The sequence below is a fragment of the Anolis carolinensis genome, unplaced genomic scaffold (genome assembly GCF_035594765.1).
Source record: "Anolis carolinensis isolate JA03-04 unplaced genomic scaffold, rAnoCar3.1.pri scaffold_7, whole genome shotgun sequence".
NCBI lineage: Eukaryota > Metazoa > Chordata > Lepidosauria > Squamata > Dactyloidae > Anolis > Anolis carolinensis.
Genome location: NW_026943818.1, coordinates 16,074,392 through 16,092,829, shown reverse-complemented (window position 1 = coordinate 16,092,829; position 18,438 = coordinate 16,074,392). Strand labels below are relative to the sequence as shown.

The 18,438-nt window shown below is 42.1% G+C and overlaps 1 protein-coding gene across 7 annotated transcripts in view; it reads right to left on the bottom strand.

The window, feature by feature from the left end:
• The window catches only part of cux1 (cut like homeobox 1), a 182,891-nt gene extending 164,825 nt beyond the window's left edge, over positions 1-18,066 (bottom strand). For 4 of the 7 annotated variants that reach the window (XM_062960050.1, XM_062960052.1, XM_062960053.1 and 1 more), the window contains exon 1: positions 17,900-18,066. In XM_062960050.1, the coding sequence (XP_062816120.1) occupies positions 17,900-17,977 (78 nt within the window). In that variant the 5' untranslated portion in view covers positions 17,978-18,066. Of the gene's footprint in view, positions 1-15,730; positions 15,938-17,899 lie in introns of those variants that run through there. The other 3 variants (XM_062960054.1, XM_062960051.1, XM_062960055.1) reach the window with 3 other exon arrangements.
• Between the last annotated feature and the right edge of the window lie 372 nt (positions 18,067-18,438).

The following is an 18,438-nucleotide window of genomic DNA, read 5'->3' as shown; positions in this document are numbered from 1 at the left end:
CACACACACACACACACACACACACTAGCTGTGCCCGGCCACGCGTTGCTGTGGCGAAGTCTTGTGGTATGGGAAATAAAGTATTGAGGAATTGGTGATAGTTAAGGGAAAGGGTAAAGGTGTGGAGTCCAGATAATCCAGTTAAAGCAGATAATGTAAGATTATAAATGGGTTATATAGCTGTGTGGAAGGGCCTTGAGTCTACACTGCCATCTAATCCAGTTAAAATCTGATAATCTTATTTTATAGGCAGTGTGGAAGAGGCCTAAGTGAGGCCTAACTCTGCCTGTCCCCTGGGTGAGTGGGTTGGTAGGAGACCAAGTTGGAGGAGCTTAGCCTTCTAACTGGCAGCAATTGGATAAAAGCAATTATTCCTCTCCCTCTAATTAGGACTTTATTTTTCTTTTCTTTTTGTTGTATCAACCTAGAGGCGTGCATGATGGGTTGTGTCGTCAATTTTCGAGGTTATGGGGTGTTTAGTTTTATTGTTTTGGCGGTTGGTGTTTAGGATCCCTCTGGTTAAGAAGCAGCCTGGCTTTGAAGCTGTAAGGCTGTTTGGTGCTATTCAAAGTGGTAAGCAATTGGGAGTTTTCTATTATTTGGACTTTATTTTTCTAGGTTTTTTATTGAAAGACATAGATTGAATGACTATGTCTTTTGTGGCCAAATTTGGTGTGATTTGGTTCAGTGGTTTTGTTGTTTACTCCATGGGAAAAAATGCACATTACCCCACCACCATCTCCCATACCAGATGTTGCCATTTGAAAATGGTTCCCATAAAGGTTGCTCTCAAAGTGGGCCAATGCTTTCACTGCTGAGGGCAAAAATTCATTATAAATCGAACACAGATGAAGTACAAAAGATGCATCACACAACATCAATGACTGACAACTTAGAAGGAGTTCAGCACTGCCAGTTTTCAGGATGCACACTCACTTAAAGAAGCACCACTGTTTTCAAATATCTCAATCTGGCATTTGATAGTCAGTGCCAGATTTAAACAACTATCTTTTTGTCGAATGTCACGGGGGGGGGATCAGCAATATATCTATGCATAAGAGAGACAACACAGTGAAATCACTTGGGGCAGTGTCATGTATTATGATTTCTTTAGGAAGCAGCAAAGTAACATCAGTGCCTTTGTGTTCTGTATTTGATGTCGGAAGCATCATGCCCATACCTTCAACCATCAGCACGGAGGCCTATGTTGCTAGCAAACCTGAGCCAATAAGGCCATCATGTGTATTAATAAATAGTAAACGTCCCATGCTGTATTTATACTCACTGGGTATGCAACATACTCCCTTGAATCTAATGCATTATCGAATCGTGTCACCCATCCCAACTCTTTGCATTTCATTGTTTTCCTGCCTAAGTGAAGCATCTCACATTTGTCCCTGTTGAAGTTCATTTTGTTAGTTTTGGCCCACCAGCTCTCTAGTCTGTTGAGGTCATTCTGAATTTTGATCCAGTCCCCCGGAGCATTAACGATCCCTCCTATTTTGGTCCCATCTAGAGGAATAATAATAATAATAATAAACTTTATTTATACCCCGCCACCATCTCCCCGTGGGGACTCAGGGCGGCTCACATGGGGCAGAGGCCCAAACAACACAAGGACAAAATATAAACAACATAATACTCCTTGCTTCCTTCCCAATCAGCAAACATTGCATGTGAACATAGCTTTGTGTGCAACAACAACATCATCAAGCACTGGAGACCTTCTCTGCAAGTGTCCGCTTAAGCATTTCAAAGCCACGCTCATCACCATGGCATCCAAGGGCCTCCGGGGTTGTGCTTGCACTACAAAGTTTATTATTAATCCAACGAGGAGCCCCTTCAGCCATTGTTAAGTATGATTTGGCAAGGAGTTACCAGGTCAGCAGCTTTAGATACCGAATTTAGAAAGCTCTTGTTTCCAAGAGAATGGGAACCTCGTATTCCATGCAATAACATCCCGCAGATGTAAAGCAAGGACACCCTTCCCCTGAGCTACTAAGCCCCACCTATCTATATATATAAAAACGTAATGTGAGTTTTTCCCATGGAGTAAACAACACAACCACTGAACCAAATCAGACCAAATTTGGCCACAAAAGACATAGTCATCCAATCTATGTCTTTCGATCAAATAAACCTAGAAATACAAAGTCCAAGTTACAGAGGACGAGGAAGAGCCGTTCTCCCCTGGCTGCCAGTCAGAAGGGCAAGCCCCGCCCCCTTTGTGCCATAGCAACCCCCTCAGCCACAATGGCGCCTGGGGGACAGGCAGGGTTTACTTAGGCCTCTTCCACACTGCCTATAAAATACAGATTATCTGATTTGAACTGGATTATATGGCAGTGTAGACTGAAGGCCCTTTCAAGGTCCAAGAGGCCTCTGCATTTATGAGCAAGAGACTGTAAGATCAGCATTCACCCGTCCTCACCTTGAACAGCAAGAGTTCAAGGAAAGAGAGACCAGCAAACAACAATTCACTCTTTTTATAACAAACTAGCTGTGCCCGGCCACGGGTTGCTGTGGCATTGTCTGGTGGTGTTGGTGAGAAATTGTTGAGGTAGTGGTGGTATTGAATGTCTGTTGTATGGTTGTCTTGATGTTTAGTATGCATTTGGTTGTTTGTGTACTGTGAAAGTGGTGAGGGTAGAGGACACTGTTTATGTTGGATTAGTGAGACTCTCCTGTATATTTGTAATCTTATATTATCTGCCTAGAACTGCACCTTCTACACAGCTGTATAAAATGCACACTGAAGTGAATTATCTGGCAGTGTGGACTCAAAATAATCCAGTTAAAGCAGATAATATAAGATTATAAATGGGTTATATAGCTGTGTGGAAGGGCCTTGAGTCTACACTGCCATATAATCCAGTTAAAATCAGATAATCTGTATCTTATAGGCAGTGTGGAAGAGGCCTGAGGCCTAACTGTGCCTGTCCCCTGGACTGAGTAGGTTGCTAGGAGACCAAGTGGGCGGAGCTTAGCCCTCTAACTGGCAGCAATTGGATAAAAACAATTATTCCTTTCCCTCTAATTAGGACTTTATTTTTCTTTTCTTTTTGTTGTATCAACCTAGAGCTGTGGATGATGGGTTGTGTTGTCAAATTTCGAAGTTGGGGGGCCTGTAGTTTTGTTGTTTTGTCCGCTGCCCTGATGCCATCGCTCTTTTATATATACAGTGGAGTCTCACTTATCCAACGTAAACGGGCTGGCAGAATGTTGGATAAGCGAATACGTTGGATAATAAGGAGAGATTAAGGAAAAGCCTATTAAATATCAAATTAAGTTATGATTTTACAAATTAAGCACCAGAACATCATGTTATACAACACATTTGACAGAAAAAGTAGTTCAATACGCAGTAATGCTATGTAGTAATTACTGTATTTACGAATTTAGCACCAAAATATCACGATGTATTGAAAACATTGACTACAAAAATGCATTGGATAATCCAGAATGTTGGATAAGTGAGTGTTGGATAAGCGAGACTGTACTGTATAGACTGTGTGTGTCTCATTTCAAAAGTAAACTGGGCTAAACGTGAATTAAGGATGTGCCTGAGAAAACACTTCTCTAGAAATGTCTAGGTTGACTTCCATGGTTGACTTCCACTGACGCCAGAGTTGCAGATTCCTAGAGGTGACCAGAGGAAGCAGAGCATAGGGACACACTGCGGGACCTAGAGTGTCCTGGAGACAACAAATCCAAGAATAAGCCAAATCCACACAAGTCAGAAGCGCCAATGTGGAGGGACAGCTCTTCTATGGAGGGCAAAGCTCAAAGCCCCGACTCAGCCTCCATCAGTAGCTGACAACACTCGAAATGTTTGAGACGTGAGACTTTGGACGGGTTTTCCAGGCTTGGCCTGGCAGCTTCTCCTGTAACAACAGTGGCCTTGTGATATGGAAAGCAAACAAGGATGCGTCAGCTCCACACTCTTGTTTTTGGCTCCTTAAAAATTCACCACGATACGATCTTGGGTGTAGAGCCGAGGCGCCTGAAGCGGTATATTACGAGGCTCCGCTGCCAGGCACCTGAAGGGCCAGTTGCACGCTGCCAGCCGGCATACCTGTGCTACGGCTTACCTCTCGGCAGGAGCAACATGCCACAGAACTGACCTGCTCTTACAATTTAGTCCCAAACTGGAGCCCCGAGAGGATTTTGGTTTGAGCGAGCCCAAGTGGCTGCCAGTTAGTTATAAATGGCACAATCAACGCCGAGAAGTGAGGAGACAAGGCCAGGCGTAACTCACAACAGATCTCCTGCGACATAGGTTTGAGTCCATAAAAGGCAACGTGGTGCAGATTCAGAGGATTCAACAACACAAGTCACTTCACTAACAGCATTTTTTCCTTTCTATTCACTGGATTATCTGACATAGGAATTGCAACTCAAAAAGGGTGCCCTGCGATTGCTTTTGAACGAGACTCTGCAGGGACAACGGCCTCTGTATCCTTGGAGTGGCTACAAGTTCAAGACATCACTGCAAGTACAGCAGGACACCCAAGATGTTCTGAGGATATAAAAAACAGTGGATGGTAGCGAACCCTGTATCTTGACTATATTAGTATTATCATCATTATTATTATTTGAACCCGAGGTATGCCATAGAACAGGCCTGCTCCGAGGATATCAAAAACAGTAAATAGTAGTGAATCTTGTATCTTGACTTCATCATCATCATTATTATTATTATTATTATTATTATTTGAAACACAACAAGATGAGTCCACAGCAGACACTCTGCTGGCTGTTGTATTGGATCACACATCGGACACTTCCCAAGTGTCTAGGACTGTGTGATGTATCGGTGAATAATGCATGCAGATCCCAGTAAGGTGGCCTTCTGCAGCTGGCAGGTGGGGGTTTTGTCAGCGCCGATTGTGTTTAAGTGCAGGCCTAGGTCTTTAGGCACTGAACCCAGTGTACTGATCACCACTGGGACCACCTTGACTGGCTTGTGACAGAGTCTTTGCAATTCGATCTTTAAATCCTCATATCGTGTCAGCTTTTCCAGTTGTTTCTCCTCAATCCTGCTGTCACTGGGATTGCAACATCGACAATCCATACATTATTATTATTATTATTAAAACCGGCCTGCACGACCCATGGCCCTCCAGGTGTTTTGGAGGTCCACTCCCAGGATGCCTCCAAACTGCCTGGTTTTCTATTTGTCTATTTGTCCTCTCTACCGGGAGAACGGTTCTATGCCATCTTCCCAATAAGAGAGCCAATTAACACACCGCGCTGACACGCAAAGCATAAAGAAATGCGAACCATTCTGCTTCACAATTTAATAATCAAGCAGAACTCTCTGCCAGTTTTGCCAGAAGGTTTCAACAAGAAATCCAGCACGACTGAGAACAGGGTCACGTTTAGTTTGACAAAAACAAGATTGAAGTTTACGCAAATGTGCCAAACCAAGTTTTACAGTAGGCACAGGAATTAAACTGAGCTATTTTTACAAAGCAAGAACAAAAAACAATCTATCAAACTGCCACTTGGCTGCATTCTTTTCTATTCTAGAATTGTATTTACATAACTTTACACTTTGGAATGATCGGTTTCAATCAATAAACCGTAGTGGAAACTCTCTTTTCACAAAAGCCCTGTTTCTGGAAGTCAGTTACCTCTGCAGTAGCAAACAAAACATTTTGGGTCGATTCTCGTGGGATGTGCAAACTTTTCCATTCAGAGCAATTACAACTCACAGGCCAAAGCGAACCCGGCTACAATTAAAGTTGTCAGACCCCGTTTAACTACATCTTAATCTAATCCATTTTATTTTACACAGTCCCGCATCTGGATCTCATTTCCTGAATCCCGGTAGGAATTCCGGGACCGTTTTAAGAACTTGTTCAAATAAAGAAAGTTCAACCAAGTCTGACTTAATCTAAAACCTATTTCAGGGATGTTTTCTTCTTTAAAAGGAAAAAAAATTGATCAGTGCAAGGAAATAAGTTGCTTTATCTCTTAACCGTTTGTGAAATCCAGCACAAAATAATAATAATAATAATAATAAAACTTTATTTATACCCCGCCACCATCTCCCCAACGGGGACTCGTTGCCATCTGACAATGGCAAGCAGTGAAACGGGGCTGTATATTTGTCAGCTCCAATTTCCTTTTAGGATCCCAGCTCTGCGTAATTGTGGAAGAAGAGAAACCCCACAAAGCTCAGCAGGAGAAGTTGTGCTTCTCTAGACACACAAGCAACAGGGACCCATCCACACACTCCTCACTTTTAATACCGCTTCAGCTATGCTAAACATCTATGTCGGAATCACTTCCGGCTCCTTCCAAGCCAAAGGCTCTGCGTTCCAAGATGGGCATTGGCTGAACTCAGCCGAGTGAGCGAGAGGAAAGGAAAGGGAGGGGGAAGCCAGCCTTACATTTACATCTCAGGCACTTAAAGAGGCTGAACACAATTCCCGTGCCCTGCATCAACCAAGGCGCACCACAAACACACTGATCAACAAGAGGCGCTCCCAATCCTTTGCCACTTCCCTGTTCATATTTACTTATTATTTACTTATTATCACACTCACACAGGGGTTGTTTAACGGGACACGCTTGCCATCCCCAAAGGGAAACCTGTCCCCAGACAACGCAACCTTTCATCTCTGGAGCTGGCAAGGCATCTTCTTTAAAAGAAAAGCAAACTCTGCCTCTTAGGGCGAAACGGAGCCAGAGTGAAGGCACTGATATGGGAATCACTTCCCCCACGCAGGCTCTGTCACTGATAACACTACACAACAAAATTCGGGGGGCAAAAATGTTCTGTTCCTGGTTTGAAAGTGTCATTTCCTGTTTAACTTTGGAAGGAGTTGTTCTACTCCAGAAACTTCGTTTTTCTGGCTGAATGAGTTGAGACTCGATGAGAGATTTCATTGAAAATTTTTAGCAAAACATGCTATGGCAAGATGTCATTCCCACAAAGAGTTTGTGCAGTTTAATTAATGCATTTATTTATTTGCAATATTTATGTCCTGCCCGTCTCACCCTGCGGCTTACAAGTTATATGTACATAGTAAAGGTAAAAGTTTCCCCTGATGTTAAGTCATCATCATCAGCATCATTTAATTACTTATTAATCGCCCTCCATCCACGATGCTCTAGGCGATTTACAAGATAAAATTGTAAAAAGTCCAATCATTTCCAACTCTGGGGGTTGGTGCTCATCTCCATTTCTAAGCCAAAGAGCTGGCGTTGTCCATAGACATCTCCAGAGTCATGTGGCCATTGGCATGACTGCATGGAGCACTGTTACCTTCCTGCCGGAGTGGTACCTATTGATCTACTCACATTTGCATGTTTTCGAACTCTTGGGTTGGCAGAAGCTGGGGCTAACAGCGGGCACTCATTCTGCTCCCCGGATTCGAACCTGCGACCTTTTGGTCCACAAGTTCAGCAGCGCAGCACTTTAATAATAATAATAATAATAATAAGTTTATTTATATCCCGCCTCCATCTCCCCCGAGGGGGACTCGGGGCAGCTTACAGCAAAATCAAAATACAAGCGATGATAAAATATGAAACATCAAAGGACAACAACAGAAACCAATAATAAAATATCCACAATAGGCAAAAAAAACCCAAAAAAAACACACACACACTGCGTCACTGGAGGCCCCCCTATATGTACATACAACATATTATATTATTAGCATAGCACAATATAATCATTATATATAACTATATTGTACTATACCACTATACTGAAATATTATTACTAGTATTACATGCATTATATAATATACAATTATAATAGTGTATTATTATTCCTATATTGTATTATATTATAATATTATTACCAATATTATATGTATATACAATATATTATATTATTAGCGATAAATAAATAACTAATTAATAAACTTTTCCAATGTTTTTAGGATAGAACCAATTAGGAAATGACATTTATAATCCAGGAATAAAAATAGCTTTAATAATAATTATTATTATTATTTTCTTTTTCTCTCCCGCCTCCATCTCCCCATAGGGATTCGGAATAGCTTACACAGGGCCAAGCCCAAAGACAGATAATAAGCAAATAAAATACATGTAGACGCAACATCTTTACATAGTGTCATCACTGCTGATACTGGGATTTAGCATGAGGGCCCCAAAACAGAAGGTGGACATCAACAAGGAAGGTCCACCCAGAACCACCTCCTTTGCATGATGACAACCAAAGAGAGCAGGACCTTTGCCAAGACCTCTCTACACACTTCCGATCCCTTGAAAGGGAAGAACCCAGAAGGCTTACCATGGCGAGAGAAGGAAGGCCGCCGACACCCAACAGAAGATTTCTGCTGCGTTTTCAACAAAGCCTTAGAAAAGCCAGCTTTGCCACCGCACTTCTTTCTGATCATAGCACTCAAACCCTCAGAAAGAGAGAAAAGACCAAATGTGCGAGGAAAAGGTTTGGGACATAGGCATACGCCCACTTTCAAATGTGAAATGCGTGTGTGTATGTGTGTGGGAGACGCAGGTGAGGCAAACACAAGTTAACACAGAACTCCTTCGCCTTCCGAAAAGTCCCCCAAGGAAAATGAGAAGAAGCCACTTGCATAAGATAAGACGGCTTGGGTTTGAGCAGAATGGAAAAGCTCCTGAAGAGAGATGGCAGGGATTGTCCTGCAATGGCCCCAAAATAATAATAATAATACAGTAGAGTCTCACTTATCCAACATAAACGGGCCGGCAGAATGTTGGATAAGCAAATATGTTGGATAATAAGGAGGCATTAAGGAAAAGCCTATTAAACATCAAATTAGGTTATGATTTTACAAATTAAGCACCCAAACATCATGTTAGACAACAAATTTGGCAGAAAACGTAGTTCAATACGCAGTAATGCTATGTGGTAATTACTGTATTTACAAATTTAGCACCAAAATATCACGATATATTGAAAACATTGACTACAAAAATGCGTTGGATAATCCAGAACGTTGGATAAGCGAGGGTTGGATAAGTGAGACTCTACTGTAACAATAAGTTTATTTATATCCCGTTTCCATCTCCCCCGAAGGGGACTCAGGGCGGCTTACAGCAAAATCAGATGCAAAACAATAACAAAATATGAAACATCAAAATATAGTAACAAAAGCCAGTAACAATATATACACAATAACCAAAGGAAAACAAAAACATAGTAATAAGACATTGAATTAAAGCAATGAGGTTGCAAAAGCCTCTGAAGATTCGACAGGGAGCTTCTGGAACCGTTTTGGAAGCAAGGTGCATCTACACTGCAGAATTCATGCAGCTTGAGACAACATCAACGGCCATGGCTCAATACTATCAATGAGTTCATCAACGTCTTTATCCTTCCTCGTCAAAGGGAAAGATGCTGATGCTTCACCAAACAATGACTCCCAAGATTCGATAGCATGAGCCATGGTGGTTCAAACAGGAGCCAAATGGCATGAATCCAACCCCAAATCTCAGTGAATTCCAGGAGACCAACTTGAAAACAAAGGGCCTCCAAACCCCGAAGGCACCAGATCCCCTCTGATTTGAAGCTATGCAGAGTCAGACCTGGTTAGGATTGGGATGGGAGACTGCTAATGAACGCTGCGCGTCGTAGGCGATGTTTCAGAGGAACAAACGAGGAAAACCACCACCGACAATGTCCTAAGAATACCCTATAGAATTCACGCGGTTGCCACATAGCGATTTGAACGCGCATACACATGCAACAGGATGGATTCTCAAAAAAATGGGGGGGGGGGAGTAATGTACGAGCTCCTGATGACGCAGTGTGTTAAAGCGCTGAGCTGCTGAACTTGCAGACTAAAAAGTCGCAGGTTCAAATCCAGGGAGCGGAATGAGCACCCACTGTTAGCTCCAGCTTCTGCCAACCTAGCAGTCCGAAAACATGCAAATGTGAGTAGATCAATAGGTACCACTCCGGCGGGAAGGTAACAGTGCTCCATGCAGTCAGGCCATTGGCCACATGACCCTGGAGGTGTCTATGGACAATGCCGGCTCTTCGGCTTAGAAATGGAGATGAGCACCAACCCCCAGAGTGTGAGTAGATCAATAGATACTGCTCTGGCGGGAAGGTAACGGTGCTCCATGCAATCAGACCATTGGCTACATGACCCTGGAGGTGTCTACGGACAATGCCGGCTCTTCGGCTTAGAAATGGAGATGAGCAACACACCCCCAGAGTGTGAGTAGATCAATAGATACTGCTCTGGCGGGAAGGTAACGGTGCTCCATGCAGTCATGCCATTGGTTACATGATCCTGGAGGTGTCTATGGACAATGCTGGCTCTTCAGCTTAGAAATGGAGATGAGCACCAACCCCCAGAGTCGGACACGACTGGACTTCACATCAGGGGAAACCTTTCCCTTAAAGTAATGTACGAAGCATCTCTCACCAAGACAAAAAGCAAGGTCATCTCCCCATAAGCAATGGCCTAGATCTAGAGTCCTTCCCTGACCTTGCGTGCCCTCCTTTCCCACAGATGTATGGAGATGACCAACAGTTTCAAACCTTCCAACCACACTTTTCAAACTCTGACAGGGACACGATGACGAGCGGGGAGGGGCACTTCCACAAAACACTGGGATAACAGTAAGCGCAGGAGGCAGGCATTTTCCCTTCTTGGGTTTCTACTCTCTCCCCACTTTTGGGAAAAGGCTGTGGGGCACAAATGCAGACCCCTCTTCCTCCCCACCCCCATGCCACCATTTATACAGAAGAAGCCTCATTAGATAAGATGCTGGAAGGGGGACCCAGAAAAGAAAAACAAACCACCAAGTCGACTTCTCCCCCAAAATAAAAGGCAGACCAGATATAACTATAGCAAGAACCTTCCCACTTTCCAGCCCCACATTCAGAAAAGGGGCTTCTTTGGTCAGAGAGCCCTCCCTTCCAAACTAGAAGGACTAATTATGGTTTCATATCTGTAAGCCGCCCCGAGTCCCTCTGGGGAGATGGTGGCGGGGTACAAAAATAAAATTATTATTATATATATATTAGTATTATTAATAGGTATGGAGGAATGCAAGGCTCCCTCTTTTCCCCCCTTCCGCCAGCACAAAAAGTCTCACAGAGTCTCTCATGAGCGGGTTGCGCACATTTGGAGGAGAAAAAACATGAAGGATCTTTTTTGCTAAAGAGGGGAAGACAAAAGGGGAACACACACCGCCCGGCAGACACACAAAACACGATTTCCTGTTTGTTTCTTCCCGTGTTGGGGTCAGAACAACAAAAGGAAAGGCTATTGGGGGGGGGGGGGTACGAATGATAAACCTCCAAGGGATCCCCCACTTTAGGGGCGATTTTAATAGCCCTCCCCGTGGATAAAGAAGAGCGGTTTCAAGGGTCTTTGGAGGGGCAAAGGGCCTAAGAGAGGAAACACTCGCCTCCAGCGATTCCTGCTTCTTTGCACCCGGCCTTTATGTGTCTGGAGAAAGTAGCAGGTCTTACTCAATGAAGACAGGGAAAGAGTCTCCCCTAGGGATTCATTTTGTGTTCTCCCCAATAATAATAATAATAATAATAATAATAATAATAATAATAATAATAATTTTATTCTTATACCCCGCCCCATCTCCCCGAAGGGACTCGGGGCGGCTTACATGGGGCCAAGCCCGAATAGAACAATAAAAACAAGACAAGAAACCAATAAAACCAATAATCAAACCATAAAAACAAGTCATAAAAACCACTCTTATGCTCTTCTTAAAAATTAAAAATAATGACAGGACTGTTTGAAAAGGAGACAAAGGCAAAACATGAGACCTCTGCCCCCTTTCTTGCAGGTTCGCCTTCCCTAAGACCTCATTCTTTCTGAAATGGAGGGAGACTTGTAAATATACCAACATTTAAGAGGAAGCAATGCCTTCTTCTCTCCATTCTCCACTGTACTTTCCCCCCTCTGTTTCTAATACTGGGGATAAAGGCAAGGAAGTGGGCTTTTCAGTTTTGGGGGTGGGCAGGTTGAAATCTGTACTGCCAACCACCCCAGGACCAATAAGAAGAGCAGTATTATTTATTTATTTGCTACATTTATATGCCACCCTTCTCACTCCAAAGGGGACTCAGAGGGGCTTACAAATTAAACTTACATACAATATATTATTATTAGCATAGTACAATACTGGTAATAAATTACTATATTGTACTGTATCAATATATTGTAATATTATTTTGAGAACAATTAGTCCCTAGTTATAAATGCCCAGTCCATTAGTCCATACTAATAATAGAATATATTGAATATACATATAGTGTTGATAGTATTGTGGTGTGATAGAATATAATAATAATACACTATTATAATTGTATATTATATATTACATATAGTATTGCTAGTAGTACTGCAGTATAGTATAGTACAATATAGTAATGTATAATGCTTATGTTGTGCTATGCTAATAATATAATTTATTGCATGTACATATAACTTGTAAGCTGCCCTGAGTCCCCTTCGGGGTGAGAAGGACGGGATATAAATGTAGCTAATAATAATAAAATAATAATATTATTAGTAATATCACATGTAAACTATAATATATAATTAATATTATTATATTGTATTATTAGTATTGGCTGTTAGCTCCAGCTTCTGCCAACCTAGCAGTTCGAAAACGTGCCAATGTGAGTAGATCAATAGGTACCGCTCCGGCGGGAAGGTAACAGCGCTCCATGCAGTCATGCCTTTGGCCGCATGACCTTGGAGGTGTCTACGGACAACGCCGGCTCTTTGGCTTAGAAATGGAGATGAGCACCAACCCCCAGAATCAGACATGACTGGACTTAACGTCAGGGGAAAACCTTTACCTTATTATTAGTATTATATCATATTACAATATAATATTATGAATATTATATGTATATACAATATGTTATAATTATTATATATTATTGTAAATTATATTGTATATATATATATGTATACATATATACACACACACATATATACATATATATATAAAACTAGCATAGCAAGATGGAAAAAAAGGGGGGGGTGAAATATAAAATGACTTGACAAAATAATTCAAGGAGTGACATTATTATTATTATTATTATTATTATTACTCCTCTTGCTCCACTCCTTGCACTTTTCTTTTGTCAAACTAGGTGGTAGAAGGGAAAGGAAGCTGCTTTGAATGTCTTTGTGGAGAGAAAAATGGAATATATACATAATAAAACATGATCAATGTAATATAAACATAATAAAACACTGGAGCTGCAGGTTGAGGGGGGCTGGCATGGCAGAGAATTTGCCAGTCTCCCCTTAGATATCACAGGACAAATGAGGGGCAGACTATGAGAAAAAACTCAGTGTTGAGAAACAAAATCATTTAGAGAGCGACAATCCGTCCCCTCCTTATTATCATCATTTATATATCTTTGTAAAATGGGGAAAGAGAAGCGAAATGAAGTATATAATTGCTATGGGGGGAGGTGAGTAGGTCAGTTTGCTCAGCAGGCCAAACTGGAGAGAGACTGTAAGAATTATTATTGTTGTTGATTATGTTTATTTATACCCAACTTTTCTCTCCCCAAGGAGACTCAAAGTAACCAGTGAAGGGATGAGAAATAACAAGACACGTTGATGTTTGGGGTTGATATTGGGGGATGGGCAAGATTCCTTCCTTCCTTCCTGTTGTTGTTATTCTTGCCCTCCATCCTTTTTTGACTATTACTACAATTGACTAATACTAAGGAATACAGTTCTCTACTTAAAACAGCAATAATAATAATGATAATAGTCCTATTAGGTCTGCCGTCCCACTTATGCTTCCCCTCCCCTTCCCACTTCGACTTTCTCTCATGGCTATTAGTACAACTGGATAATAATTATTATTATTATAATTATTATTATTATTCTGTTCTGCTTCCCTTCCACTTCCCCACTCTAATAGTACAATTGAGAAATACCAATAATAATATTGATGATGATGATGATGATGGTAGTACAGTAGTCCTATTATCTCTGTACTCCTCTCATGGCTATTAGTACTATTGAATTATACTACTACTACTACTACTACTAATAATAATAATAATAATAATAATAATAAGAGTAGTCCTGTTATGCTTCCCCTCCACTTCCTCTCATGGCTATTAGTACTATTGAATTATACTACTAATAATAATGATGATGATAGTAGTTGTGTTATGCTTCCCCTCCACTTCCCACTTCTACTTTCTCTCATGGATTATACTAACAATATTAATAATAATAGTAATGATGATAGTATAGTAGTTCTGTTCTGCTTCCCTTCCACTTCCCCACACTAAGCGCTATTAGTACAATTGAGTAATACCAATAATAATATTGATAATGATGATGATGATAGTAGTACGGTAGTCCTGTTCTCTCTCTCTCATTAGTACAACTGGATTATATGAATAATAATAATAATAGTCCTGTTATGCTTCCCTTCCACTTCCCCACATTAGTGGCTGTTAGTACAATTCAGTAATACCAATAATAATATTGATGATGATGAAATAGTAATAATAATAATGATAGTAGTTCTGTTCTGCTTCTCTTCCAGTTCCCCACTCTAATTGTACAATTGAGTAATACCAATAATAATATTGATGATGATGATGGTAGTACAGTAGTCCTATTATCTCTTTACTCCTGTCATGGCTATTAGTACAACAGGATAATAATAATATTGATAGTAGTCCTGTTCTGGTGGTGGTGGAAGTACAGTAGTCCTATTATCTCTCTACTCCTCTCATGGCTATTAGTACAACTGGATAATAATAATATTGATAGTAGTCCTGTTCTGGTGGTGGTGGTGGAAGTACAGTAGTCCTATTATCTCTCTACTCCTCTCATGGCTATTAGTACAACTGGATAATAATAATAATAATAATAATAATAATCATAATAATAGTCCTGTTCTGCTTCTCTTCCACTTCCCCACTCTAATAGTCCAATTGAGTGATACCAATAATAATATTGATGGTGGTGGTAGAAGTACAGTAGTCCTGTCCTCTCTCTACTCCCCCCCCCATATAATTCCTTTGGGTTATACTACTACTAATAATAATCATAATAATAGTCCTGTTCTGCTTCCCTTCCACTTCCCCACTCTAACAGTCCAATTGAGTGATACCAATAATAATATTGATGATGGTGGTGGTGTTACAGTAGTGCTGTCCCCTCTCTCTCTCTGTCCCTCCCCCCATATACACACACACACACTCACTTTCCCCCGGGACTCTTCCCTCCTCCTTCTTCCTCCTCCCCCTCCCTCCCTCCCTCCCTCTGGAGAGGCCCCTCCCCGGGCCTCCTTCTTGGGGGGCTCCTCGCCCCCCCCCTCCCCCCCTCCCTCTTGTGCTCCCTTCTATTTCTTCCTCCCTCCCTCCCCTTCCCCCCTCCCATCCCGGGACGTGCCGGGCGCCATTTTGTGGAGGGGGAGAGATCGATGCGATCGAACAAAGAGGATCAATTCCCGATGGGGGTCGATGGCGGGGCGGGGGCCGGGGCGGGGGCGGCGCTGGGCGGGCTGCGGGCGGCGGGGGTGTCGCTCCGGCCCGGAGGCCTTGGTCGGGGGCCCCGCTTGGCCTCCTTCCCTCCTGACCGCCCCAGGCGCCGCCGCCGCTCCGGCCCCCCTTCGGCCCTCCGGCCGCGCTCTGAGGAGAAAGACGAGGCGGGGAGCGAGGGAGAGCATCGGCCCGCCCGCCCGCCCGCCACCCGCGCCCCGCGCCCGCCGAGCCCAGACCCAGCCTTACCTGCAGCTGCGGGAAGTCAAAGCGCTTCCAATATTGGAACATCGATCCCGCATTGGCCGCCATCTTGAGACATATTGAGGCAGAAAGTGAGCGAGACTCCGAGAGAGAGAGAGAGAGAGAGAGAGAGAGAGGGCAAAGAGAGAGAGAGAGAGCGAGGGAAAAAAAGGAGGGCGGGCGGGCGGGCGGGCGCGAGACACGCAAGAGAGAGAGAGAGAGAGAGCCAGGCAAAGAAAGGGGGCGGGGCCTACGGGGAAAGGGGGCGGGGCCCAGCCAAGGGGATTGATCCACAGAGGCCGGCAGCCCCGCCGGCGTGAAAAAGGGAAAAGGGACGCGGGCGGGCGAGAAAGGAAAACCCGGCCTGGAAGAGAGAGGGAAACCCGGAATGGGATCCGGACTTCCCTCGCTTTCCTTCCACGTGCTTCCCCAACACCAAGTACAGCAGAGTCTCACTTATCCAAGACAACACATTGACAAGAAAAAGCAGGTCAATACACAATAATGTTATGTAGTACAGTAGAGTCTCACTTATCCAAGCCTCTGGATTATCCAAGCCATTTTTGTAGTCATTGTTTTCAATACATATTTTGGTGTTAAATTCGTAAATACAGTAATTACTACATAACATTACTGTGTATTGAACTACAGTAGAGTCTCGCTTATCCAAGCCTCTGGATTATCCAAGCCATTTCTGTAGTCAATGTTTTCAATACATCGTGATATTTTGGTGCTAAATTTGTAAATACTACATAACATTACTGTGTATCGAATTACCTTTTCTGTCAAATTTGTTGTATAACATGATGTTTTGGTGCTTAATTTATAAAGTCATAACCTAATCTGATGTTTAAAAGGCTTTTCCGTAATCCCTCCTTATTATCCAAGATATTCGCTTATCCAAGCTTCTGCTAGCCTGTTTATGTTGCATAAGTGAGACTCTACTGTACTATATTTACGAATTTAGCACCAAAACATGGCAACATTGACTACAAAAACATTGACTATTAAAAGGCAGACTGCCTTGGATAATACAGAACCTTGGAGAAGTGAAGCTTGGATAAGCGAGACTCTGCTGTACATCTAATATTGATAATAGTACAGTAGAGTCCGGCTTACCCAAGACAACAAATCGACAGAAAAAGCACTTCAATACACAGTAATGTTATGTAGCAATTACTGTATTTATGAATTTAGCACCAAAACATGGCAACATTGACTACAAAAACAATGATGACAAAAACAATGACTACTAAAAGGCAGACTGCCTTGGATAATACAGAAGCTTGGATAAGTGAGTAGAGTCTCACTTATCCAAGTTAAACGGGCTATCTTGGATAATAAGGAGGGATTAAGGAAAAGCCTATTAAACCTCAAATTAGGTTATGATTTTACAAATGAAGCACCAAAACATGTTAGACAACAAAATCAACAGAAAAAAACAGTTCAATACGAAATAATGCTATGTAGTAATTACTATATTTACGAATTTAGCACCAAAACAGGGCAACATTAACTACAAAAACATTGACTACTAAAAGGCAGACTGCCTTGGATAATCCAGAACCTTGGATAAGTGAAGCTTGGATAAGTGAGACTCTACAGTGTGTGTATATATACACATATATATGTGAGTGTGTGTGTATACACACACACACACACCCACACATACACACACATATATATACAGTAGAGTCTCACTTATCCAAAACTCACTTATCCAAGGTTCTGGATTATCCAAGGTTCTGGATTATCCAAGGCATATTTTTTAGTCAATGTTTTCAATATATTGTGATATTTTGGGAATAAATTCATAAATACAATACAGTAGAGTCTCACTTATCCAACATAAACAGGCCGGCAGAACATTGGATAAGCGAATATGTTGGAAATAATTATAATTATAAAAATAATTATAAGGAAATGAGCCATATTTAAAGACTGTTTAAAGGGACTATTTATTTCCTCTGTTCTGTGTGTGAATTCAGAGAGACTGCTGTATATATTGTTGCCCTGTTTGATCTTTTGAACTGAAATAAAGATACTGTTCCTTGTTACACAAGCCTGGGTGACACTTTATTATATTGCATGGTCAGAAACGGTGGTAAAGCTTCTATTTATTTATATCTACAACCTCCAACAGCCATTAGAAGCAGTACCTATTGATCTACTCACATTTGCATGTTTTCGAACTGCTGGGTTAGCTGAAGCTGGGGCTAACAGCGGGAGCTCCACGTGTGGTCGCGATGGCATTGGTTCTCAGTGGGTTCTTCAGGCAGGATGGCCACCGTCTCTGTCGGATCCGAGTTGCTAAGATCTGGATCGTTTCACAGGCCGGACTCCTGTTTTCGGAGAACAAGAGGGACGGAATCGGAGTAAGAGATCTGCTTGACGCAAGGCCAACGTACTGGGAAACACATCTGTTTAAAATCCGGGGCTTTAAATCTGCCGCAATATTTTAGAAATACATTTGGTAAGTATTAAATTGCTATGTTGTCGCTGGGGATATTTACGACCACGGCGTGTTAAGCAGAGGTTTAGAACTGTCAGAAGAAAGGAATGATTGTCATATGGCCTAACAAACGGGGCGAGGATATACATTAAGTTTTATTGTGTGTGATTTTTTTAAAAAAGAAGTCTTTATTGTAATCTGGTTCAAAAGAGCGATGTCTTTGTCAAGTTGTTGCCTGTTGAAGAATAAAAGGCAGATGAGG